The sequence below is a fragment of the Cervus elaphus genome, chromosome 19 (assembly GCF_910594005.1).
Source record: "Cervus elaphus chromosome 19, mCerEla1.1, whole genome shotgun sequence".
NCBI classification, from domain to species: domain Eukaryota; kingdom Metazoa; phylum Chordata; class Mammalia; order Artiodactyla; family Cervidae; genus Cervus; species Cervus elaphus.
Window position 1 is genome coordinate 4468082 of NC_057833.1, and position 27974 is coordinate 4496055.

The window sequence follows — 27974 nt, forward strand, 5'->3', positions numbered from 1 at the left end:
CTACAAAATAAGCCCTTCTCAAGTATATCCCTAAACTGGGAGGAAATGAAGAAACTAAACATAATGGAAAGATGGTCTCCAATTTCTGAAGAAAAAAATGACATAGGGAAAAATTATAGCAAAGAAAATGTCATGCTGCTGAGATTAATTTTATTCATAAAAAAGCCCAGAAATTCCAAATCCCAACAATCCATTAGAAGGCAGGAATAGAAGTTAAATATAAGCAAAATAAAGTAATTTTTAAGTGACTAAAGTTAAAATACATGGTAAAGAGAAAACAATAAATATGATAGTAGAGATAAATTGTAAAATGTCACCACTAATAATAATAAGTGTAAATCAACAAAACAGGTTTTTTAAAGAACTACATAAAAACATATTCAAATTTTAGGTACATGCTATTTAAAATAGATACTTAAAACAGAATAACATAGAAAGACTGAAAGAGAGAAATAGACCCCTCATAAACAGCACCTAAAAGGAAAGTGAATATATATGTGAATATATGTATTAAATATATATGTGCGTGCATGCATACCAAGTCACCTCACTCGTGTCTGACTCTCTGCGACACCTGGGGCTGCAGCCTGCCAGGCTCCTCTGTCCCCGGGGTTCCCCAGGCAAGAGTGCTGGAGTGGGGTGCTCTGCCCTTCCTCCAGGGCATCTTCCCAACCCAGCAATCCAACCAGTGTCTCTCACGCCTACTTGCATCAGCAGATGTGTTCTTTAGCGAGAGTGCCACCTGGGAAGACCCATTAAATACACATATATATGTACATATATGCATATATATAAATAACACACATATATATATCCCACATGAAATATAGTAAATTAAGCCAGAAAGCATGATTAGGGATTAGAAAAGACATTATATAGTGAAAAAAATTGTTATCGAAAAGGTGTAATCTGGGCACATCCCGGTGGTCCAGCCATTAAAACTGGGTCTCCACAGCAGGAGCAGTGGGTTTGATCCCTGGTTGGGGAAGTAAAATCCCACGTGCCACGCAGCGTTTTTTTACAAGAAAAAAAAAAAGTATACTTTGAATACACCTAACATAGTCTCCAAGCCAGGCTGCAGCAATACGTGAACCGTGAACTTCCAGATGTTCAAGCTGGTTTTAGAAAAGGCAGAGGAACCAGAGATCAAGTTGGCAACATCCGCTGGATCATCGAAAAAGCAAGAGAGTTCCAGGAAAACACCTATTTCTGCTTTATTGACTAGGCCAAAGCCTTTGACTGTGTGTATCACAATAAACTGTGGAAAATTCTGAAAGAGATGGGAATACCAGACCATCCGACTTGTTTCTTGAGAAACCTGTATGCAGGTCAGGAAGCAACAGTTAGAACTGGACATGGAACAATAGACTGGTTCCAAACAGGAAAAGGAGTACATCAGGTTGTATATTGTCACCCTGCATATTTAACTTATATGCAGAGTACATCATGAGAAACGCTGGGCTGGATGAAGCACAAGCTGGAATCAAGATTGCTGGGAGAAACATCAATAACCTCAGATATGCAGATGACACCACCCTTATGACAGAGAGTGAAGAGGAACTAAAAAGCCTCTTGATGAAAGTGAAGGAGGAGAGTGAAAAAGTTGGCTTAAAGCTCAACATTCAGAAAACTAAGATCATGGCATCTGGTCCCATCACTTCATGGCAAATAGATGGGGAAAGAGAGGAAACAGTGTCAGACTTTATTTTGGGGGGCTCCAAAATCACTGCAGATGGTGATTGCAGCCATGAAATTAAAAGACACTTACTCCTTGGAAGGAAAGTTATGACCAACCTAGATAGCATATTAAAGAGAAAAGACATTACTTTGCCAACAAAGGTCCATCTAGTCAAGGCTGTGGTTTTTCCAGTGGTCATGTGTGGATGTGAGAGTTGGCCTATAAAGAAAGCTGAACACTGAAGAATTGATGCTTTTGAACTGTGGTGTTGGAGAAGACTCTTGAGAGTCCCTTGGACTGCAAGAAGATCCAACCAGTCCATCCTAAAGGAGATCAGCCCTGGGTGTTCATTGGAAGGACTGATGTTGAAGCTGAAACTCCAGTACTTTGGCCACCTCATGTGAAGAGTTGACTCATTGGAAAAGACCCTAATGCTGGGAAGGATTGGGGGCAGGAGGAGGAAGGGACAACAGAGGATGAGATGGTTGGATGGCATCACCAACTCGATGGACATGGGTTTGGGTGGACTCTTGGAGTTGGTGATGGATAGGGAGGCCTGGGGTGCTGCGGTTCATGGGGTTGCAAAGAGTCGGACACGACTGAGCAACTGAACTGAACTGAACTGAACATAGTCTCAAAATATTTAAAGCAAAAATATGGAGAAATATTAGAAGAAACTTACAAACCCAAACATTTCTATCGAGAAGTTTACAAATTAATAAGAATCTAGATTTAAACAACATAATTAACAATCTGATCAAGGTTACAAATGCAGAACTGGCACCACAAACTAGATAATACACATTATGTAAAAATAACCACATAGGGATACTGGCTGGGAATATAAAGTAGAGATACCTCAAGGGAAAGGAATTTGAGAACACTGCATTTATCCTTTGACCCAGAAATCTCAGTTCCGAGAGTTTAACCGCAAAAACACGAGTGAAAGTATGAAAAGATAAGGAATTCCCTGGCAGGGGGAAGTGAGATCCTGCAAGCCCCATGGTGCAGTGAAAAAAGTTTTTCTAAATGTGAAAAGATATATACACAAGGCAATTTATTCCAGTTCGATTTGTAACAGTGAGAGACTGATAAACAACCCACACATCCATGAATAGGTTACTGGTTGAATAAACATGTGGCTCAGATCATGAACTCCTTATTGCAAAATTCAGACTTAAATTGAAGAAAGTAGGGAAAACCACTAGACAACTCAGGTATGACCTAAATCAAATCCCTTATGAATATACAGTGGAAGTGACAAATCAAGGGATTAGATCTGATAAGTAGAGGGCCTGAAGAACTATGGTTGGAGGTTTCGAACTTTTGTACAGAAGGCAGTGATCAAAACCATCACCAAGAAGAAATGCAAAAAGGAAAAGTGGTTTTCTGAGGAGTCCTTACAAATAGCTGAGAAAAGAAAAGAAGCTAAAGGCAAAGAAAAGGAAAGATATATCCATCTGAATGCAGAGTTCCAAAGAATAGCAAGGAGAGATAAGAAAGCCTTCCGGTGATCAATGTAAAGAAATAGAGGAAAACAATAGAATGGGATGACTAGAGATCTCTTCAAGAAAATCAGAGATACCAAGGGAACATTCACGCAAAGATGGGCTCAATTAAGAACAGAAACAGTACGGACCTAACAGAAGCAGAACATGTTAAGAAGAGCTGTCAAGGATACACAGAATAACTATACAAAAAAGATCTTCCTGACCCAGATAACCACGATGGTGTGGTCACTCACCTAGAGCCAGACATCCTGGAATGCAAAGTCAAGGGGGTCTTAGAAAGCATCACTACAAACAAAGCTAGTGGAGGTGATGGAATTCCAGTTGAGCTATTTCAAATCCTCAAAGATGATGCTGTGAAAGTGCTGCACTCAATATGCCAGCAAACTTGGAAAACTCAGCAGTGGCCACAGGACTGGAAAAGGTCAGTTTTCATTCCAATCCCAAAGAAAGGCAATGCCAAAGAATGCTCAAACTACCGCACAATTGCACTCATCTCACATGCTAGCAAAGTAATGCTCAAAATTCTCCAAGCCAGACTTCAACAGTACATGAACTGAGAACTTCCAGATGTTCAAGCTGGATTTAGAAAAGCCAGAGGAGCCAGAGATCAAACTGCCAGCATCCACTGGATCATAGAAGAAGCAAGTGAGTTCCAAAAAAAATCTACTTCTGCTTCATTGACTACACTAAAGCTCTTAATTGTGTGGATCACAACAAATTGTGGAAAATTCTTCAAGAGAAGAGAATACCAGACTACCTTACCTCCCTCCTGAGAAATCTGTATGCAGCTCAAGAAGGAATGGTTAGAACCCGACATGGAACAACAGACTGGTTCCAAATTTGTAAAGGAGTACATCAAGGCTATATATTGTAACCTTGGTTATTTAACTTCTATGCAGAGTACATCATGCAAAATGCCAGACTGGATGAAGTACAAGCTGGAATCGAGATTTCCAGGAGAAATATCAATAACTTCAGATATGCAGATGACACCACCCTTATGGCAGAAAGTGAAGAGGAACTAAAGAGCCTCTTGATGAAAGTGAAAGAAGAGAGTGAAAAAGCTGGCTTAAAGCTCAACATTCAGAAAATTAAGATAATGGCATCTGGCTCCATGACTTTATGGCAAATAGATGGGGAAACAATGGAAACCGTGATAGTCTTTATTTTCTTGGGCTCCAAAATCACTGCAGATGGTGACTGCAGCCATGAAATTAAAAGGCGCTTGCTTGTTGGAAAAAAAAACTATGACCATCCTACTCAGCCTATTAAAAAGCAGAGACATTACTTTGTAGACAAAGGTCTGTTTAGTCAAAGCTATGGTTTTTCCAGTAGTCATGTATGGATGTGAGAGTTGGAATATAAAGAAAACTGAGCACAGAAGAATTGATGCTTTTGAACTGTGGTGTTGGAGAAGACTCTTAAGAGTCCCTTGGATTGCAAGGAGATCAAACCAGTCAATCCTAAAGGAAATTGGTCCTGAATATTCACTGGAAGGACTGATGATAAAGCTGAAGCTCCATTACTTTGCCCACCTGATGCGAAGAACTGACTCACTGGAAAAGACCCTGATGCTGGGAAAGATCGAAGGCAGGAGGAGAAAGGGACGACAGACGACGAGATAGTTGGATGGCATCACCAATTTAATGGACATGAGTTTGAGCAAGCTCTGGGAGTTGGTGATGGACAGGACAGCCTGGCGTGCTGCAGTCCATGGGGTTGCAAAAAGTCGAATACAACTGAGTGACTGAACTGAACTGAATAAACATGGCACATCCTGATTATGCATAAAAAGAAGTGAGGAATATCTGCATACTGATATGGACTGATGCCCAGCATACAAAATTTTTATTTTGTTTTGCAGGGTACATTTTAAGGGGAAAAAAGCAAAAAGAAGAAAAAATATATGTGCAGTGTTACCATTTGGCTAAGAAAATGATGATATCTGCATAATATTAATATTCATATCTCTACTCTGTCTTGGAAGAACAAAACAAAAACTTTTTTAAAAAGGTTATCTATTATGTAACCCAGCAATTCCTCTTAGACATACCCCAAAGAAAAGAAAACACGTATGTTCACACAGAAACTTCAACATGAATATTCACGGCAGCACTATTCATAACAGTCAAAAAATTGAAACAACCCAAAACTCATTCATCAGATGAATGAGTAAGTGAATTGTTATATCCAAATAACAGAATATTATTCAGTTATAAAAGAATAACATATTGATTAATACAACAAATAAATGAGTCTTGAATACATTGTGCTAAGTCAAAGAAGACAGTCACAAAAGGCCACAGATTAAATTATGCCATCAATAAAAAAAGTCCCGAGTAGGCAAACCCAGAGAGAAAGAAAATAAATTAGTATTTTCCAGGGTTAGGGGGAAGGTGAATGGAGAATAGGGAGTGGCATTTTTTTTTTTTTTGAGAAGATAAAATATTCTTCTCAAAATTAGATAGTGATGATAGTCGTCAACTTTGTAAATATACTAAAAATGATAAATTATACATTTTAAAGGGTGAGTGTTATGGTATACTAATTATATTTAAATATTTTAAATGCTTTAACCTTATCAATAGGAAGAAGAAACAGAATAGAAAAGATAGGGAAAGAAACTGGATTTCTCTGAATATGTTTACATTGTTTAATAGATTCGACTTTAGAAACATGTAAATATGCCACATATAAATAAAATCAAATTGAAAAGCAGGAATTCCCAGCAGTCCGCTGGCTAAGACTCCACCTTCCAATGCAGGGGGCACAGTTGCAATCCCTGGTCAGGAAACCAAGACCACACAAGCCTGTGGTACAGCCAAAAAAATAAATAAATTCCTGAAATTCCTCTCTGGGATTATGCCACTAATTTGTTACACTGTTAGATCCATTTGTTCCATTTGATTTTTATTTTCAGGCTTTTCTTTCTTTCTTTTTTACTAACAGCTTTACTAATATATAATTCACATACCATATAAATCACTGATTTTATTAAAGTGAAAAATTAAGTGGATTTTAGGATATTCAGAGTCGTACAATCCATCATCACAGTCACATTTCTAGCACCTCAAAAAGAAACCGAGTACCCTTTAGCAATTACCACTCAATTATTGACCCACACTTCATAGCCTAAAGCAATCTCTAAGTTACATTCTCTTTCTATATATTTGCCTATTATGGATATTTCATATAAATGGAATCATTTGATATGTGGTATGTTGTGACTGGCTTTATCCATGCTGTAACCTGTATAAACACTTCATTCCTTTTTATGGCTGAATAATATTCTATTAAATAGATAGACCATATTTTGTGAATCCACTCATGAACTGATGGAGATTTGGGTTGTTTTTACTTTTGACTATTGTGAACGATGCAGCTATAAACACTTGTGTACACGTTTTTGTGTGAACATATGTTTCCATTCTCTAGCAGTAGAATTGCGTAAGTCCTTAACTGTTTTGAGGAGTGTGCCAGATTGTTCTCTGGAGCGGCTGCACCACTTCACACCCCACCAGTGTATGAGGGGTCCCGTTTCTCTACATCCTTGTCAATGTTTGTTATTATTGTCTTTTTGATTCCAGCCATCCTAGTGGGAGTGAAGTGGCATCTCATTGTGGTTTTAATTTGCATTTCCCTGATGGCAAATGATTTTCATATGCTTATTGGCTGGGTGTGTATCTTCTTTGGTGAGATACTTCTGCAAACCCTGTGCTTATTTATATTTTATTTTAGTAAGAACATTTTAAAATTGAGGTATAATTGACATAAAAAATTATATTAGTTTCAGGTGTGCAACATAATGATTCAATATTTGTATACATCAATATGTTGCAAGATGACCACCACAATAATTGAGACTTCCCTAACAGTCCAGTGATTAAGACTTCACCTAATGCAGGGGGGTGCAGGTTTGATTCCTGCTCTGGGAGTTAAGATCCCACATTTTGACATGGACCATTGTGGCCAAAAAAACAAAACATGAAACAGAGGCAATATGGTAACAAACTCAATAAAGACTTTAAAAATGGTCCACATAAAAAAATCATTAAGAAAAAAAAGCAAAACGATGTACTCTTAGCAGCTTTCAAATACTCAGTACAGTATTAGTAATTCCAGTCATCCTGCCCTACATTACATGCCATGACTAATTTATTTAAGTGGAAGTTTGTACCTTTTGACTCCTTTTCACCTACCCACCCCCAGCCCCTGACTCTGGTAACCATCAGTCAAAGAAAGAACGCTTATATGAGATCTCTTTTGCCCAATAAAAAAGTTGTTTATTTCTTAGTATTGATTTGTAAGAGATCTTGATATAATTCTAAACAGAAGTTCTTTATCGGATATATGATTTGCAAGTTTTTTCTTCCAGTTTATGGGTTGTCTTTTCAACTTTCTTGAAAATGTCTTTTGAAGCAAAAAAGCTTTAAATTTTGATGGAAGTCCAATTAATCTACTCTTTTTGTTGTTCGTGCTTTTAGTGTCATACTAAGGATTCACTGCCAAATCGAAGGTCATAAAGACTTATGCTCATATTTTCTTCTTGACTTTTCTTTTCTTTGGCTCTTACATTTAGGTCTTTATCAATTTTGAGTTCATTTTTATATATGATATAAAGCAAGGGTCCAATTTTATTCTTTTGCTTGTGGATATTGTTGTCCCAGCATCATTTGTTGAAAAGACTATTTTTTTCCTACTGAATTGTCTTGGCATCCTTGTTGAAAACTCCACTGACTAAATATATGAGTATATAAAACATATTGACTCTATCTTCCTCATGAAACACTGCCAAGGACAAAGAGAACAGCAAAGCAATTTGTTTTTCTTTTAAACACTTTTTTCTTAATTTTTTTTTTGCAAAGAAAAAATTTAAAATACTGTTTTTAGTAGTCATAAATGTTAATAAAATCATTACTGTATTTTGAAGCTACTGTACACTTAGTAGGATAAAAATAACTAAATAATTACATTAATGTTCTTGGGAGCTAAGGTTTTCAATTTAAGAAAAAAGGATATAAACACAAAATTCAAGAAATATGCGAAAGCCTATATAATCTTACATCTGAACTGGAATTGTCAATATAAAATCATGTAAATTCATTTATCTTTAAAGTACATATTGTGTATCTTTGTTCACCAAAAGTCTTAGCAGCAGCGAGAACATGGGGGGCAATGAACACCCATAGAATTCAGGGTGTGATTTCTAAATACCATATCTTCATACGAAGCACCAGGGGCTCTGAGAAAATGGCCGCATGCATATTTGGGTGGCAGAAATCTCAGGTGCCTCTGGGGTAACTCGTTATGCCAGTCTCTTCTGTCTGCTTCACACGTGTTGGGCTGCACCCGACAAAAGGCCTGTGCTTACCCAGCTTCAAGGCTGAAGAAAAAGTCCCCAGTCAGCCGCAGAGACGTCACTGGTTTAATGGATAGCGGGGAGCTGATGCGTCTGAAGCGAGGTCCTGGAGTGACCCCCCACCGCGTGCAGTGGGCAGGGCTGCGGGCAGTCTCCCCTCCTGGGGCGCAGCAGCGGGCCAATACCAGTTACAGGGGAACTGACCTCCGGTGGGCTCACCCGGGAAACCAGTAGAGGGCCATGCCGCTCTTTGATAAGCGATCGCTCAGAATTCCCTGGTGGTTCAGCGGTTAAAACTCTGATAAGCTGTCACTAGCTGGGGCCTGGGGCAAGCACTTAGGAAGATCAGTCTTGCGAGCAGGGTGTGCATGAAGCAGGCACTAGCTGGGCCCGGGAAGTAGAGAGGGCACGAGACAGCCATCTTGAGTGGCCTGGACTACGACATGCATCAGTTCATTTAATTTCATGTTATAATTGACAAAACTGAGACTTCAATAGATTGCCCAAGGTTACACAGAAACAAAGTGATACAAACCCAGGCTTCACCGCCAGCATTTGAAAACTTGGTCAACCTTGTTAAGAATCAGAGAAAAGCATTTTATTGATAAAATAACATTGAGACACTTTATTTTCTTATTAGAACTGCAAAAGTTAACGTTGAATAAAATGACATTTTAGTGAGCACTTGAGGATATAACAAATCTTACACATTGTTTAATCTTTCGAGCCTTTTTTGGCTAATGATTTCACCACTCTTAATACATTTGAAGAGGCACATACCTCACACTCAGAAGTTCCACTTCTAGACTAGGGAAATTCTACAATATTATATCTGTACAAGAAAGCAATGTATAAATATCCACATTTTTTACAGCCCCACAAGCTTTGAGAAAAAGAAAGCTGGTGACTTCCTGCCAAGTTAAATATGGAGCCTGCTTTCCTTTTTTGTTTTCAATGAGGAAGGCCCCTCACCCTATCAGAGATCTTTTCATTTTTGTGGTTCATGAAGTAGCGGAATGTTATTTGCATAGAGTATTTTTAACTTTTTGAAGTGCTTTTACCATCATTAGGTTTCATAACAGTTGCCTGTGACAGGAGAGTGTTTCCTTTTCCTTAGGCTAAGAAGCTTAAGGGATTTAAGGTCAAAGATCTAGAATTCAGTTCAGTTGCTCAGTCGTGTCCGGCTCTTTGCCACCCCATGGACTGCAGCACACCAGCTTCCCTGTCCATCAGCAACTCATGGAGCTTGCTCAAGCTCATGTCCATCGAGTCGGTGATACCATCCAACCATCTCACCCTCTGTTGTCCCCTTCTCCTGCCTTCAATCTTTCCCAGCATCAGGGTCTTCTCCAATGAGTCAGTTCTTTGCATTAGGTGGCCAAAGTATTGGAGTTTCAGCTTGAGAATCTGTCCTTCCAATGAATATTCAGGACTGATTTCCTTTAGAACATCTACTTCTAGAACTCAGAGCCCCCTTCAGAAAGTCTCAAAATTTAATTTGCGTACAAATCACCTGGGGATCCAGTGAGAATGCAAATTGTGCTTCAGTGGGCCTTGGGTGAGGCCTGAGATGCTGCATTGCTAACAGGCTTCCTGGTTATTGCTGGTCCCCAGGCCACACTCTGAGTGGTGGGAGGTTAGGCCTTTGACTCGGGCTAGGTATTAAACTTCACTGGTCTGCTTTCCCCGTGTGTACTTGGCACTGCAAATGCTGACAGCCAAATCAGGGGCTGTCACCTTGAAAAAATCCTGACCTTGTTCTTAAGCAAGCAGATATGACTTAAGCAAGCAGATACGATTTTGTGTTTTCATTCTCTGTGGCCGCCTTCCTTCTTTGTATGTGCAATTAACACATGGGCCGTGCATGGATAGCCAAGACTGGAGTCAGGAGGAAATATGCTTGGGTACGTCCAGTGTTTATGATTTGGGCTTTGTCAAAAATTAGTCTGTAGCAATGCTGGTTGCATGTGCACCTTACAATCTACAGTTGTTTATCAGCAGTGCATCTACTAAAACAAGCCCGCAGCGCCTTTGTGGTTCACCTGCTCCCCAGCACCTCTGGGTGACAGGAGCCTGCAGCAGGAGAAGGCCTCTGGCAGCCTCCTCTGCCTCAGGCATGAGCCCTGGTTTGGTAACCACACCACATCCCATTAATAGATGCTAACAATGGGCTGTGGCCTTGCTGTAGGGAATTCCTGTGAGGAGAAGCAGCTATTCTCCCAGGGACTGGACCTGGTTTGGGGGGTGGGGGTGGGCAGAAACAGAGCCATTCTGGGTTCCCAGTCTGGGGTGCAGAAGGACGCCCCAGTGTGGCATCCTTGCCCCTTCCTGCGCAGGTTGGGGCTGAGAGGGCAGCTGACAGTCCACAGGCACCTGTTCTAAACAGCAAGTGTGCTGGTTTGGCTCTTCCCTTATAACTGGACAGACTGGTATAGCGAGGTGTCAGCTTTCTTTGTGAAGCAGATTTTGGTCTTCTCAATTACAATTATGAACAGTTCTCAAATGTGACTGAAGGGCAAATACAGCTGCTGAAATATTTTCAAATATCAAGCCTATCTTGAGAGAAGCTATGTCTAACTAAGGTAGTCTGAATTCTAACACTGAGTCCAGCCATTAAGCAGAGGTGGCCAGGATTGGAAGTAGTTGGGACATGTGTTATTCTGGGGATAGATGATCTTACAAGACATGTTCTTACTTTAAACGTGATTCTGATATAATAGCTCTCACTGCTCTTTCACTTTATCATGCAACTGAAATGTCAACCTCCCCCTGTGAGTGCAAAGTTTCACACCAGCCTTTGTGGTGGTGAGAGTAAATGAAAAAAGATTGAAAACGAAAGATATGAGAAATAAATAACAAAAAAGAAAGATATGGCATTTGTTCTTAAATATTTTCATACACTAGCCGAGAAATTAAGAAACAAAATTATGAATCATGGTAACATAATAAGTGCTGATTGGTCCGGGTCATCAGTTCCAAAGAGAGTACTTCTGATTCCAATAGGAAGGGGAAACTTCTCAGAGGAGGTGAAATTTAAACTAGATTTTGAAGGCTATGTAGTATGATAATATAGGAAAATGAAGAAAAATAGTACAGGTTATCTAGAGAACAAACAGGTGGTTCCCAGAGGAGAGGAGTGGCAGGGGGAGAAGAGAGAAATAGGTGAGGGAGATTAGGAGGTACAAAATTTCACTTGCAAAATAAATGAGTCACAGAGACAAGATGTACATTGTAGGGAATACAGTCTATAGTTAGGTAATGTCTTTGTGTGGTGACAGATCATAACCAGACTTACCAGGATGATCATTCTGAAATGTATAGACATACTGAAGCACCATACTGGGTACCAGGAACTACCACAGTGATGGTGTCAAATACGTTTCAAAAACCAGCTAACTCATAGGAAAAAAGAGATCAGATTTGAGGCAGTGGTGGGGTTGGGGAAAGGGGGAATTGGATGAAGGCAATCAAAAGGTACAACTTCCAGTTATAAGATAAATACGAGGGATGACATGTGCAACATGATAAATATAATTAACACTACTGCATATTATATATGAAAGTTGTTAAGAGTAAATCCTGAGTCCTCATCCCAAGGGAAAAAAATTTCTTGTTTAATTTTGTACTGTATGAGATGGTGGATGTTCAGTAAACTTATTGTGGTAATCATTTCATGATGTATGTAGGTCAAATCACTATGCTCTACATCTTTTTTGGCTGTGCCATGCGGCTTATAGGATCTTAGTTCTCCAACCAGGGATCGAATCTGGGCCGTCGGCAGTGAAAGCACAGAGCCCCCGTCGCTGGGCTGCCAGGGAACTACCCAGGCTCTAGATCTGAAACTTGTTCAGTTCTCAGTCGTGTCCTCCTCTTTGCAATCTCATGGACTGCAGCCCACCGGACTTCTCTGTCCTTCACTGTCTTAGAGAGTTTGCTCAAACCCTTGTCCATTGAGTCTGTGATGCCGTGCAACCATCTCATCCTCTGTCACCCCCTTCTCCTCTGTCCTCAATCTCTCCCAGCATCAGGGTCTTTCCCAATGAGTCAGCTCTTCGCATCAGTTGGCCAAAGTATTGGAGCTTCAGCATCCTCCCTTCCAATGAATATTCAGGATTGATTTCCTTAAGGATTGACTGGTTTGATCTCCTTCCTATTCCAGAGTCTGCTTCAAGCACCAAAGTTCAAATGCATCGATTCTTTGGTGCTCAGCCTTCTTTATGGTCCAATTCTCACATCCATAAATGACTACCGGAAAGCCATAGCTTTGACTATATGGACCTTTGTTGGCAAAGTGATGCCTCTGCTTAATACGCTATCTAGGTTTGTCATAGCTTTCCTTCCAAGGAGTAAGCATCTTTTAATTTCATGGCTGCAGTCACCATCAGCAGTGATTCTGGAGCCCAAGAAAATAAAATCTGTCACTGTTTCCACGTCTTCCCTTCTATTTGCCATGAAGTGATGGGACTAGACACCATGTTCTTACTTTTTTGAATGCTGAGTGTTGAGTTTTAAGTCAGCTTTTTCTCTTTCCTCTTTCTCACCCTCATCAAGCAAGCTCTTTAGTTCCTCTTCCTTTTCTGCCATTACAGTGGTATCATCTGCATACCTAAGGTTGCCGATATTTCTCTTAGCAATCTTGATTCTAGCTTATGATTCATCCAGCCCAGCATTTCACATGATATACTCTGCATATAAGTTAAATAAGCAAGGTGACAATATACAGCCTTGACATACTCCTTTCCCAATTTGGAACCAGTTCATTGTTCCATGTCTGGTTCTAACTGTTGCTTCTTGGCCTGCATGCAGGTATCTCAGGATACAGGTAAGGTGGTCTGGTATTCCCATCTCTTTAAGAATTTTCCAAGGTTTTTTTTGTGATACACACAGTTTAAGGCTTTAGCATAGTCAATGAAACAGAAATAGATATTTTTCTGGAATTCTCTTGCTTTCTCTATGATCCAATGAATGTTGGCCATTTGATCTCTGGTTCCTCTGTCTTTTCTAAATCCAGCTTGTACTTCTGGAAGTTCTGGGTTCATGTACTGCTGAAGCCTAACCTGAGGAATTTTGAGCATTACCTTGCCAGCATGTGAAATGAGTGCAATTTTATGGTAGACTGACCATTCTTTGCCATTGCCTTTCTTAGGGACTGGAATGAAAACTGACCTTTTCCGGTCCTGTGGTCACTGCTGAGTTTTCCAAATTTGCTGACATATTGAATGCAGCACTTTAACAGCATCATCTTTAGGATTTTAAATAGCTCACCTGGAATCCCATCACCTACACTAGCTTAGTGTATAGTAATGTTTCCTAAGGCCCGCTTGACATCACACTCCAAGAGGTCTGGCTCTAGGTAACTGATCACACCATCATGGTAATGTGGGTCATTAAGAGCTTTTTTTGTGTGTAGTTCTTGCATGTGTTCTTGCCACCTCTTTTTAATCTATTCTGTTAGGTCCTTATCATTTCTGTCCTTTATTGTGCCCATCCTTGCATGAAATGTTCTCTCGATATCTCCAATTTTTCTTGAGATATCTCTAGTGTTTCCCATCCTATTGTTTTCCTCTACTTTTTTGTATTGTTCACTTAAGACGACTTTCTTATCTCTCCTTGCTATTCTCTGGAACTCTGCATTCAGTTGGGTGTACTTCCCTTTCTCCCTTGCTTTTGCTTCTCTTTTTTTTCTCAGCTAATTGTAAAGCATCCTCAGGCAACCACTTTGCTTTCTTGCACTTCTTTTTTTGGGATGGTTTTGGTTACTCCCTTCTGTACAAAGTTCCAAACCTCCGTCCATAGTTCTTCAGGCACTCTGTCTACCAGATCTAATCCCTCACATCTATTCATCACCTCCCCTGTATACTCATAAGGGATTTGATTTAGGTCATACCTAAATGGACTAGTGGTTTTCCCACCAGGTAAATTTTCCACTGCTGCTACTGCTAAGTCACTTCAGTCGTGTCCGACTCTGTGCGACTCCATAGACGGCAGCCCACCAGACTCCCCTGTTCCTGGGATTCTCCAGGCAAGAACACTGGAGTGGGTTGCCATTTCCTTCTCCAATGCATCAAAGTGAAAAATGAAAGTGAAGTCGTTCAGTCATGTCCTACTCTTAGCAACCCCATGGACTGCAGCCTACCAGGCTCCTCTGTCCATGGGATTTTCCAGGCAAGAGTACTGGAGTGGGGTGCCATTGCCTTCTCCCAATTTCCCACTAGGAAATTAAATTTTCAATTTAAGCCTGCATTTTGCAATAAGAAGCTCACGATCTGAACCATAGTGAGCTCCTGTTCTTGTTTTTGCTGACAGTATAGAGCTTCTCCATTTCAGCTGCAAAGAATAAAATCAATCCGATCTCTGTATTGATCATCTGGTGATGTCCATAGGTAGTCATCTCCTTTGTTGTTGGAAAAGGGTGCTTGCTATGACCAGTGTGTTCTCTTGACAAAACTGTTAGCCTTTGCCCTGCTTCACTTTGTACTTCAAAGTCAAAACTGCCTGTTACTTCAGGTCTCTCTTGACTTCCTACTTTTACAGTCCAACCTCCTATGATGAAAAGGATGTATTTGATGTTAGTTCTAGAAGGTCTTATAGGTCTTCATAGAACCAGTCATCTTCAGCTTCTTCAGCATTAGTGGTTGAGGCACAGACGGATTACTGTGATGTTGAATGGTTTGGTCTTGGAAATGAACCAAGGTCATTCCATTGTTTACGCAAGCCTCTTCACCATAACGAGGCTGTGATCCATGAAAGTGAGTGAAGTCACTCAGTCGTGTCCGACTCTTCCTGACCCCATGGACTGTAGCCTACAAGGCTCCTCTGTCCATGGGATTTTTCCAGGCAAGAGTACTGGAGTGGGTTGCCATTTCTTAAACCAAACTAACACAATGCTGTATGCCAATTATATTTTGATAAGACTGGAAGAAAAGTTATTTAGTAAAGTGAGCAAATGCTGTTGGAAAATGGTGCTTATAGTCAACACAGGTTGCTTCAACCTTTATTTAAAAATGCAGTATCTGGAGGAAGGACAATAGAGTAGAAAAAATATCTAGGCAGATAGTGCTTTTTTTAAAACTAATTGAGGGTTTGTTGACAACCCTGCATTGTCAGATGATAGCATTTTTCAGCAATATTTTTTAAATTAAGGTATATTCATTGTTTTTCAGACATAATACTACTTTACCCAATAGACTATCAGTTCAGTTCAGTTGCTCAGTCGTGTCCGACTCTGCGACCCCGTGAATGGCAGTACGCCAGGCCTCCCTGTCCATCACCAACTCCCGCAGTCTACCCAAACCCATGCCCACTGAGTTGGTGATAGTGTAGTATAAACATAACTTTTATATGCACTGGGAAATCAAAAAGTTCCTGTGACTTGCTTTATTGCAATATTCTTTATTGTGGTGGTCAGGAAGTGTACCACAGTATCTCTGAGGTATGTCTATATACAGGGATTAGTTTTCTCTCAGAGTTCATCCTTCTTTCTAGAAGAAAAGAATGATTTTAATCCAATTCCCCCAGTTGAAATAAAAGTCATACTCATGTATGTAGACTTTTACATACATACTTTTACATATACATACTCATATGTAGTCTACTTACATATGACATGTAAGTAGAACTCATGTACATTGAAACTGGATAATATAGTGAGCCTTACATGTACATACAATCTTCACAGGACTCCAGGGAGAAGACAGTACTCAAAATGATAAAAATTTTGAGCCAAAAACCAGGAGTTAAAGAATACTTTTTGTTTTTGCTTTTGTAACCTCCCTCAGGTCAGAGTGTATAGGCAAATGGCCATTGTATATCTGTATCTAACATCAATTCTGTTTATTCTTTTTCCACCCAAAGGAAAATAATTCATTGCCATGTCTGGAATGTTGAATCTGAAAAACTGTGGTATAAGAATCTTAATGAATTATACAAATAAAGGAAGGAAGCATTAAAAAAAAAATAGCACAAGATAGCTGAAAAATGAAAGTAGACTCCTGGGGCAAGAACAGGTCTCTGAAAGCAAAGTATGCAGCACAAGGCTGAAAAGGAAGGTTGGGTCATGTTATGAACTGGCCTAAAAATCATAGTTAGAAGAGTTAGTTCATTCCAATGGCAGTAGGAAGCCATTGAAGTTTAGTTAATCCTCAGATCTTACCTTTATCAAACACTCAAAGGGGTTCATGAAATTAATATACAATCTTCTAAGGTAAAAGGAGATTCCTAAAGAATGATAAATCCTTGGCATTCAGCATAACAAAGAGCCAGTGTGGTCGCCCCACGTCCACTTTTCTAATCCTCGCTCTGCTACTGGTTCGTTGATGATGGGAGAGATAACTTCTCTAGGTCATAATTTCCTCAAGTGTAAATAAAGGGGGATAATCAAGATCATTTGAAGAGTTCCTTTTAGCTCCAAAATAAATTATTCTCATTCTCCTGTTTGACTTTCTCCCTAAGTAAGAAAAAAAGAAAAACCTGTTACTAACCCATTTGAGGATACTGGAATCATAGCTTTAATTATTAAAATGTGCAGATTAGTTCTATCTTCACCCCAAAGTGGAAATTTGTACACAGGAAAGTCAGTCACACATGCATTATTCACTGAACCTTGTATCTGTGGAAAGCACATTATCTGTCTTTTTGACTACTGGGCTAACAAAAAATACTTTTCAACATCACAGGTTAAAAATTTTAAATGAAGTGTTAGCAAAACTACATTTAAAAAATGCACCCTTAAATATGTTATAGTGAATAACATTACTGATTTGATCTTTGTTAATTTCATGCTGTACAGGAAACACCAATAGTAAATTTGTCACAAATTCATTTTCAAAAGAAGTTGCATCCATAAAAGGACAAATTCTCTTTTTCTTTCAATTGGCAAGAGGGAAAAAAAAAAAATTTAGGGGCTTCCCAGATGACTCAGTGGTAAAGAATCTGCCTGCCCAGTGCAGGAGACACAGGTTCAATCCCTAATCTGGGAAGATCCTACACGCCATGGAGCAACTAAGGCCATGCACAACTAACTGAGCCTGCGCTCTGAGGCCAGGAGCTGCAACTACTGAAGCCCGGGTGCCCTACAGCCTGTGCTCCACAAGAGAAGCCACGGCAACGAGAAGCCCAACAGCAACTGCAGAGTAGCCTCTGCTTCCCACAGCTAGAAAAAAGCATGCATGGCAACGACGACCCAGCACAGCCAAAAAAAAAAAAAAAATTTGAGCTTTTCTAAAAGCAGAAGCAAAGAGTTCATGAAAACATGTTTCCTGTGTGGATGTATTGCAGTCAGTCCTACAGTTTCTAGATGGTTTAGTGAGCCAGGAAACCTTGGCTCTAGTTTCTATTCTACCTCAACTGGCCCCGTGAGGGCAAAGACTCCATTTATCTGGTTTTACTTTTCTTTTGAAATACCTATCACAATTACAGTTGTTTTCATTGCATTTTTTTTTTCCCTTACTACTGGCTTCCCTGGTGGCTGAGATAGTCAATCTACCTGCAATGCGAGCAACCCAGGTTCAATCCCTGAGTCAGGAAGATCCCCTGGAGAACGAAATGGCAACCCACTCCAATATTTTTGCCTGGAAAATCCCATGGACGGCTACAGTTTATGGGGTCACAACTGAGTGACTAACACACTTGACTGGAAGTGCTGGGACTCTGTATTCACAGCTCTATTTCCAGAGCTGGCACCTAAGTTACCTTTGAATAAATGAATTTTCTTATCTGTAAATTGAGGCAGTTGTGCTAAATTTCCTATGTCATTTCTATCTTTTAAGATTCTGTGATATACGTGAATTTACTTTGAATTATTTAAGTTCAGACAGTTGAATTTTTCCCCTCAAGTTAATTTCTAGCCTTTTATTGCTCATTAGAACTCTTTTCAAATTCAGACATTTTTGTTCTAACTCAACTTGAAGATATGGTACTGTTCAGACAGGAAAGGATTCTCTGAGGGAGTGTCGTAAAATTTGCTACTAACTGAACTCCTACCTCTTAAGGTTGTGGTTTGCATCTAAAATGACAAGTAAAAAACTAAAAAGGTGGGTAAAGTTATAGCAAACTTCAAGACAATTTCTAAGTGGAAAATTTAATGATATCCTAAATTTTAGAGATGTTAAAGCATAATAAAATTTTGTTGTGCAATCTCCCATGTGCCAAAACTCCAGGAACCTCAGTGAGAAGAGCCACGGCCTTGCAGTTGAATATATACACTTCTTTAATGTAAATCAAAGTCTATTACAATGCATCCTGTTACAATGAAAATCTTCACTTATTTTGGAAACCCGCTTAATTACTTTGAGCAACATTATATACAACCCAACAGATAAAATGAAGTCACTGACAACTCCTTGAAATGTTATAGCTAAATTACAAAAGAGTAATTGGATAATGTAGACCACCCCAATAAAGTATTTATTCTCTACATTGTACTCAACATTAGATGACATATAAAATTCAACTGGGAAAGGGAGATCAAAAAAACTGTGCTTTTTCCTTGTACCAGACTCAAATGAGATGAGGGTAAATTCCATATGAGAAAGTATTTAACTCATTGTGCTCTTATATATTTTTCTTAGTACCTATTCCCAGTTATAAACCTTAAAATTTGTGCCTCTGGGTACTATTTCTTCTAACTCAAGTACAACATACCAGGCGTTCCTTAAAATCATCTTCTATTAACTATAAAACATATACTCGGATTAAGAACTCTACAAAATCATTTCATTTTAGAAAACATCAACTATTCAGGGATCTTTATTTTTAAAGGGTAAATCAAATAAGACATAGCTTTCATTGACCCAAACATGCATAATCCATCCTTAATATAAAATGCACCCAATTGGTAATTACATATGAAATACAAAGGGAATGCAATTTTACGTATGTAAAACGACTGCTCACTATGGCAATTTAACAATCAAATTAATAGACATTGTTAAAAAAAAATTTCAATGTTTTAAAGCCAACTACCTACAGTAAACCAAGGGAAATTCTGATATGGAGAAAAGGAATAGTTTGACTCAAAAGCAAAGACTAAGGCACCTGCTATGAATTTAGAACAATAAATTTCATTTTTAAAGGTACAATGAAATAGAATTAGTTAACCAAAAGGGAAACAAACACAGGGGTTGATTTCCTGGGTGAGAAAGGCAGGTTAACAATGCAGATAAAAACGTGCTCGACCAAGGTCAACAGATTCCTTTCCTATTCCAGAGTAGTCAAGAACCATCCTAACCACTCCTCTCACTCACTCTCCCCCATACTTAGGGCTATCAGAAGCTTTGAGGTTCATACTGTATAGACTAGGTAGTAGATTTCCCTTCTGCTCCTCTTAAAACAGCTTATTTTAAAGAGAGATCCTGAGGCAATCAACAAAGCAAACAAGCAGCTTTCTCTGCAATTCATTAATACGCAGACACCTCTCAGGCTTTTTTCATCAACCTTATGGCTAAGTATTTAAATAGCCAATACTTGAAATTTTCAACAGTACCAGTAAACCTCAAACCTGCCTTATCACTCACCCTTACCATTAGTAAAAAGAAAGTCTGATCAATCATAACCTGTAAAATCATACAACAAAGGGAAGACTAGGGACTCATTCTTATCAGTAAATCCATTTAATTCCCCTGACACTTTAGTCTGATATATCTAGGATCCTAACAGAATTTTAACCATTTATCAAGAAAAGCATTTCCAAACTAAGTGTAACTTTTCAGTTGATGTGCCTTTTTGGTATTAAAAGTGCTATCAACATGCTAAGATGTCTTACGGCACACTGGACTCAATAGTGTGTCCTGGTGAGGCATCCATTCTTAGTAGTATTGTCCCCCTAAAATGTTGTTCACCATAACAGACCCCTTCGATATATTAAAGTAATTCTGGTGAAATCAATGGTGATATTAAAAATCCTTCCCTGACTTAACTCCACCATGGCTACTTTTAGTGAAACTGAAGTGACTAAGTTATAAAATGCTCAACCAAGTTGTTTTCTTATGGCATCCTTGGTTAGTATACTCACTCATGCACAATCCAAGGTAGTATAATAGAAATAATCATGTTAAAATAGACATTGTGGATGTAAGCATCTCCCTTTATATCGGGCATTTAGAAGCTTTTTAAAAAATTTTAGGTGCTAAAAGATTGTGGGAAAACTAGGCTAGCCGTGTAGTTGTTCCATTTATAAGTACCTTATTACAGGACAGTTACACGACCCTTTGTGGGAGTGTGCTTTCAATTCAAGAAACTGTAATAAAGTGCCTAGCTATATAAAAACTGTAGGATTCCAAATTTTAAGCTAACTGCATTTACACATTTGGGGTAACAAAATCTAGACCCTGTCTACATAGATTTAATCTAATTTCCTATTCTTTATCTTGTTCTAATAACCACATTTTAAAAAAAAAACCAAAAACTTACTCTTTACTGACTGAATAAGTAGGGTCCACTACTGTAGCTTAACAATCAAATTTTATTGCTTTATTCATGTGGTGCTTTTGCAAGGCACTGTGGTATGGACTAGAAAACTTGGAATGACTTGTGAAGAAACCTTGGAATGACACATGAAGGATGATATGAACAGTCATTCTGAGGCAGGATGCTTTACTGAATTGTTTTTAACCAGGATACCAAACATCAGGAATGAGTTCAAGTTAAAATTCACAGGAGAATGGAAACATCTTAAGGTCAGTCACTTCACATGCCCATCCTGATACTTTGAATAATCTGGAAAATTGCTGTAAAAAGAAAGAGCAAAAATTAAAACATGCTTTGAATAAAACAGGCCTGGCAACCAACAAGTATTAAAGTAGTTCAAGAATCCAAGAACACCCTGCAAGTATACTTGCAAATACTATGTAACTTCAAGTAGTATGAAGACAGGCCTACTGTGATAATGCAATTATTTTTCTATGCCTTAGCTTTCCTGAATTTTATGGCTAAATGTCTAAGAGTTATCAAATAAGGAGTGATTTTTAAGAAAGAAATTAAAGTACCAAAGTGAACAGGGTTTTCTAGCATACAAGTATTTTGGTTTAACCCTAAGTATCAGGTGTACTTGGCCTATAATATATGCGTATTTCCTCATTCTCAGGAAGCTGAAATTCAATTATCTTTAGGTTACATAAACTGCTTGGCTCTTGGCCATTTATCAGGAAAGCTACTCCAACATTCAGGAGACAGACACAAGGGAAATGGTTAAAAGAAACCTCCAGTGACTTTAAAACGTCAGGACAAGGAAAGCAGAAGCATGTTATTTCCATATTAACAGCTTGCATATTAAAATAATAAATGAAAAGAGGAAAGACATTCTGTAATTCATTCGCAGAGACAAGAGTCTACCTACCACTCGAACCGCAGTCTGCCTTGATAATTAATTCTTCCTACCATATGTCAAACATTTCTTTCATTAAACTAAAAACATTTGTCTCACACATTAAATTGCCAATCAGGTACAAATTCCTCTACAATGGATTAATTCCTTGCACTAGCTTTACAAAACATAACCACTTTTGACTTAAAGACATTAGATTTTGGAACACGTTAGATTAAGTTCGAATAATTCCATGAACGTGAAATTCATAAGCTTCTCTTTCGAAAAGGTTGCTAAACATTCTAAATTCTCATTCTGGAAGGTGTTTTTTTTTTGTTGTTTTGGTCTAATGTTTTTCAACTCGATGATTACTGAGGACCTGACCTCCTTTTCTGTTCTCCTGTGAGCGCAAATCAAACGGGGAGAAGTTTCTAGAGCACCACCCTCTGTACATATGTGGGACAAGTAATTTGGTTCGGAGGAAAGAAAATTAGAGGATCTCCCGGCAGGTGGGTTGAGAACTGCGCGGGTAGGACTCACCACTCATGGGTCACCACGTCATCCCCAAACCCGTCATCCAACACCCAACCCGACGGTCGACCCCAAAACACTTACCAGAACCACAAACAACAAAAATGAAGAGAGCCAATAACCAGGGTCCTACAGACGCCTTCTCTTCAGGAGCATTTCTCTGCAAAATGGAAAATCCGCGGTTTGCAATGTAAAAAACGCGCCCTCGCCCGGGCTCTCTCCGCCCGCACCCCGGGCCAGGCGGCCGGGTCCCCGCACGTCACAGGTCTCTCCCGCGTTCCCGAGTCGACCAGCTCCCGCACCCATCTGTTAAGCTCCCAGCTGAGGTCCAGCTCGCGGCCTCGGGCCCGAGTCTGGGGAAGAGAGCTCGACGCGGCCCTGGAGCCCGGGCCTCAGAGCCGGCTGCGGGGCGGAGAGGCGCCCGCTCTTCCCTTACCGAGGTCTTGGCGACGTTGCCGCGCTGCGTGATGTTTTTGCTGTGCTTCTCGTTGGCCATACGGATCCGCTGCTTGGCGACCATCTTCGCGGCGCCACCACCTGCCCCGGCCACCCCTCGATCTCGCTCGCTCGCTTCTTCTCGGGCCGCTGCGACCGACGCTCCGCTCCCGGTGGTCGCGCCGCCAGAGCGAGGAGGCTCTCAGGCGGGGCGCTAACTCCGACCGCTGGGCCTGGGCGAGGAGGGCTCCGGGGTCTGAACCCTAGCGGGGCGCGGGCCGACTGACGACGCCGGACTGTCCGGCCGAGCGAGGCGGGCGCGCCGGAGGTGGAGAGCAGGCCGCCAGGATAGTCTCGCGCTGCCGCTCTGGCCGCCGCCGGGAGCGTGGAGTGTAAGAGGAAGGAAACGAACACAACGCAACAAGGAGACAGTGCAGCCCGTCGCCTCAAACTGCTTCGGGATCGGCTGCCAACGTCAGCACTGGACTGGCCCCGCCCCGCGGAAGTGCAGGCTCCGCCTGCTGAGGAAGACTGAGAGGGAGGGTGAAGGCCGGCGCACCGACCCTAGCCCCGCCCCTCCACGCTCCGTAAAGCGCGGCCCCAAAGCTGCGCGTGCGCGCGTTCAAGGTCTTCTCAGTGTCTCGCTCCGACCGGAAGTGAATTGGCCCCGAGGCTCATGACCCAGGAAACACAAGTTCGCCGTCTCCACGCCGGAGGAGACGTGTTGGGGCCGGGTTCGGCCCTCGTGAACTCTGACCCAAGTGTCTGAGTTTCTCTTTCCGGGACAAGATGGCGCCGTCCACGCCACTTCTGACAGGTGAGTTCTGAACGAGCGAGCGACTGTTTCTTTAGAGCAGAGTTTTTTCTTTGACCTTGGGCACCACACGAGAAGCCTTGGGGTCAGATCCGCCTTTTTTTGTGGATTGCAATAGAGCCGGAGGGCCTTTTGGATTTCTTGATGTAGCGTGGCAATCGGAAGTTAGGCCCTAGCATCGGGGCTCCAGCATCCCGCCCCCGGCTTTTGCCCATCCATCATTCTTTCCTAACACTTCAAGTTCTGCGGGAATAGCGAAAGGGGCGTAAGAACAGAGTGCTACTGCCATTTGTTAACCTGGGTTTGCAATACCTGTGGTACTCTAACGCTTACCAGGTCACGGGCCTTGTTGACGGTGTGAAGTCATTTAGCTCTGTAAAAGGAAAGTCTATTGATACTAGGGTGACCACGCACATTAAATACACCGAAATTTAACTGATGACAAGTCCTATTTTCTTTGCTTTAATGCAGTTTGTGGGACTGAGTGGAGCTGTGCTAATGTAAGTTTTAAGTAGATGAGTGTGGTCTTAGGGTAGTAACAATGAGCGTTATAAAGTAGCAACGTTAGAACATTATGGGATTCCAGAGGTTTTGAAGCCGAGGCAGAGTTTATGATGTTGGAGAAGATCATCTAACTTACTCTTAGATAATATCGGCGATGACTCTGGATTGGAGTAGTCGCTGGAGTCTCATATATGAGCTTCAGGTAAGTGGAGGGGAATTGGGAGAGAAAAGAAGGCTTAAGTTACCAATAACTTTATAACAGGTAGAGGGAAAAAAACCATCGAGGAAAGGGGCAACTTACCCCTGAGACTTGAAAGGAACCTTAAAAAACTTTTGCACCTTTTGCCATTCTGCATTTGGAGATCTTTGTTGTCAGTGTTAAGCGCACCAGGCTCATTCATATGCAGTGTGGCTACCACAGTTCTTTCATCAAACATGTGTCAAATACTGACTGATTTGTTAGATACCTTGCCAGGCAGGTACTGCCTAAAAGCGTAATTACCTAACTAAGTGAATTTATTTTTCTAACTTCACAAAGGTAGCTTGTGTGTTACTTACAATTTAGGAATACTGAACTTTTAAAAATTGATTTAAATTTTTAAAAATTAATACATTTTTTAATGTAATCATTTTATCTTTTGCCCTTTAAAATCCTTACAGTAACTGCTTACAGGGTAAATTCTTTCCTGTTTAGCACAGCATGTGGAACCCTTTATAATCTTTTGAATTGCTCTTGTCATTCATTTTACACCTTGCAACCTCATCCTATTTTGTTCTTCATCAATATTGAACTTCTTTAAAACCCTTGAGCTACGTATTTCCTTAGTCTAACACTATGCTCTTTCTCTTGATTTGGCTGATGACTTTTTATCTTTTTAATTTTATTTTAGACATCATTACTTTATGAAGGCTTTCCTTAATCTTCCCAGATAGTCAGTCTTTCCTCAGGCTGTTTTTGTACCTCGTATATAGTTTTTTTTTCCTTCTCACTTATCACATAGGATAATTATCTACTTGTTTAGATGCTTTTCTCCCCTGGTAGACTGTGAACTTCTTAATGGCAGGGATAAAGTCTTGTTCATCCCTGTCTTCTCAATACCAAGTACAATGCCTTGTATACAAGAGACACTAAATATTTAATGGAAGAATAAATTAATGAAAGATAACCCCTTTATTTGTAGTCAGACTAACCAAGAATGACAGTTTTCTTACAATGCTTAAAATCAAGGACTTAAGTTGAAATCAGGAGCTTAAGAGATATCCAGTCAGTCTTCTCATTATATTCTCACATTTATAGCAGCTCAGAGGAATTAAGTAGTGAGATTCATATCACAATTTGGCGAAGTTAGGATTATATTCAATCATTCAACCCCAACCCCGTGTTTCATTTTTCTTTCACTGAAACTCTTTCACTGGAACACACTGATTAATCTTTTAAACATTCTGAGTATAGGTATTTCAGTCAACAATGGATCCTTTTACTTCTAAAGTGTTTTTTAAATTTATAGGATTTTGGTTGTTAATGATTTTAAGATTACCTAGTAAATTGTATTAGTTATTATTTTTCATTGGAAATGACAGAAAGCTAAAACAAGTGAAAGGGTTAAAAAAAAAAAAAGTCTCATGTACCTTAAAGCTTTTACTGTTACATTCAGGTATTCTCATGACTCCAAAAATCTGTTTTTCTTCATCCCTAAGCTCTTGCTTTCTTTCAGGTTAAATTTATTCTCAGGATAATGTTTTAATTGGGATCTCCAAGTTTACATTCAGCCAGCTCAGCAGCCCCTAAGGAAAGTGCACATCTGTGCCAGTGTTAAGGTTGGCTGTCTTTGAGTTGGCTTGGGTCCTGTTCACGATTTAATTAGTCAGATTTATTTATTTATTTAAGAGTCTTTTTCTTCTCCTATGTATTTATTTATTTTTGGATGCGCTGGGTCGTGGCTTTTCACAGGCTTTCTCTAGTTGTGGTGGCTTCTCTTGTTGCAGAAAGGCTCTAGGTGCCTGGGCTTCAGTAGTTGTGGCACACAGGCTTAGTTGCTCCAGGACATGTGGAATCTTCCCTGAACCAGGGATCGAACCCATGTCCCATGCATTGGTAGGTGGATTCTTTTTGTTGTTCTCCCAGTTTTATTGAGATATAATTTACATACAGCACTGTATAAGGTTAAGGTGTATAGCATAATGATATGACTTCTATCACAAAATGATTATCACAGTAAGTTTCTCATATACAATTTAAGGAAATGAAAATTTTCTTGTGATGAGAACTCTCAGGATTTACTTTTTTTTTTTTTTCTGTTTGGTCTTTTAATTAACTAATTTTTAATTGAAGGATGATTGCTTTATAATATTGTGTTGGTTTCTGCCATACGTCAGCATGAATCAGCCGTAGGTGTACACATGTCGCCTTCCTCCTGGCCTCCCTCCCGTCTCCCACCCCATCCCACCCGTCTGGTTTGTCACAGAGCCCTGGTTTGAGTTCCCTGAGTCACACTGCAAAGTCCCACCGGCTGTCTATTTTACATATGGTGCCTGTATGTTTCCATGCTACCCTCTCCATTGGTCCCACCCGACCCGCGCCCGTGACAACACATCTCTTCTCTGTCTCCATGGCTGCTGACAGCTGGATTCTTATTCACTGTGCCGCCAGGGAAGTCCTATATTAGTCAGTTTTTAATCAGATCACCAGAACCAAATTATTCTCACCCCTGGATATTTCCCAAAGGAAAACTAAGGTCTCCTGTAAAGGGGGTCCAGGATGCTTAGCCATAAAAGAACAATAACGCTTATGTGAAGCTCATGTTGTTTAATCAGCTTGCCTACTTGAGGCCATTGAGATAATCAAGATTGAGTCATTTTCATAAATTGATATATACTTCAGTGGGTGTAAGGATTGGAAATAGTATGATATAATCACTGTATCCCAGAGCTAGGGCCATTGTTTGTTAAAGCCTCATAGTTTTCTCATATTAACTCAGGCCTAGAGCAATGAGTGGTATCTATCTAGAAAGGCTAGTAAGTTTTAAAAATATACTATATAGGCACAGTATTTAATGTAATTATTGTTTTTAAACAGTAATTCTTTGTGGAACTTTGTTGTTTATTTGTTGCTTAAATGAAAAGAATCATTTGTATTCTTGATTTTTCTTTTTTTATAGAACATGTTGATCCTTTTTTGATTAAAGGGGAAAATCATTAAAAATAAGGAATCATGTCATGTCAATACACTACATTAAGCTATCCCCACATTTTACTCATTGCTTTACATTTAGTCACTTCCAATTAAAATGAATTCCTTATTAGAAAGTCATATGTAGAAAAAAATTGTTTCAGTTATTGAAAAGAGTTTGTTTTGAGTCCATATTTATTTTTGCTTTTGTTAATTTATAGTGCAGTTTATGTTCTGTCATGAACCTGATTTTGTGTTTCATCTGATAAACTTTGTATATCTGTGTATTCAAATTTGTGGAAGAAGTTGCTCAAACTGATAATACAGATAATACAGTAGGATATCTTAGTGGTTCCAAAATTTCTTACATCACTTTCTTATAGTTGTATTTCTGTGTAGAGAAATGTAAAATAAAATATTTGTTTCAAATAGTGGTTTACATGTATGAACAAAGCTATAATGACTCATCATGATTTTTATGATGAATATAATTGATACTTAGTTCCCCTATAATAGACATATCTACTGTAAAGCATCATGTATAAACAAGTTGTCTAATTTAATGGGAACCAACTGTGTCATCAGTGCATAAAGTAGCTTTAATACGTACTTTTATCTTGCAGAATATGTTTTTATCTTAGTACAGAAATTCTTGGTCAATGCGATTTTTAAT

General features: G+C 39.7%; 2 protein-coding genes across 3 annotated transcripts in view; one reads left to right on the forward strand and one right to left on the reverse strand.

Annotated features, from left to right (window-relative positions):
* Positions 1–18731: 18731 nt before the first annotated feature.
* On the reverse strand, positions 18732–23292 carry SERP1 (stress associated endoplasmic reticulum protein 1). The gene is made up of 3 exons (XM_043873855.1): positions 22816–23292; positions 22464–22539; positions 18732–21273 (listed from the first exon to the last, which is right to left on the reverse strand). Exons 1-3 carry the CDS (start codon positions 22897–22899, stop codon positions 21233–21235), a joined length of 201 nt encoding a protein of 66 aa, XP_043729790.1. The 5' UTR covers positions 22900–23292; the 3' UTR covers positions 18732–21232.
* A 200-nt stretch (positions 23293–23492) lies between these two features.
* The window catches only part of EIF2A (eukaryotic translation initiation factor 2A), a 37313-nt gene continuing 32831 nt past the window's right edge, over positions 23493–27974 (forward strand). The window contains exon 1 of one of the 2 annotated variants that reach the window (XM_043873852.1): positions 23493–23631. In XM_043873852.1, the coding sequence (XP_043729787.1) occupies positions 23604–23631 (28 nt within the window). In that variant the 5' untranslated portion in view covers positions 23493–23603. Of the gene's footprint in view, positions 23632–23749; positions 24335–27974 lie in introns of those variants that run through there. The other variant, XM_043873853.1, reaches the window with a different exon arrangement.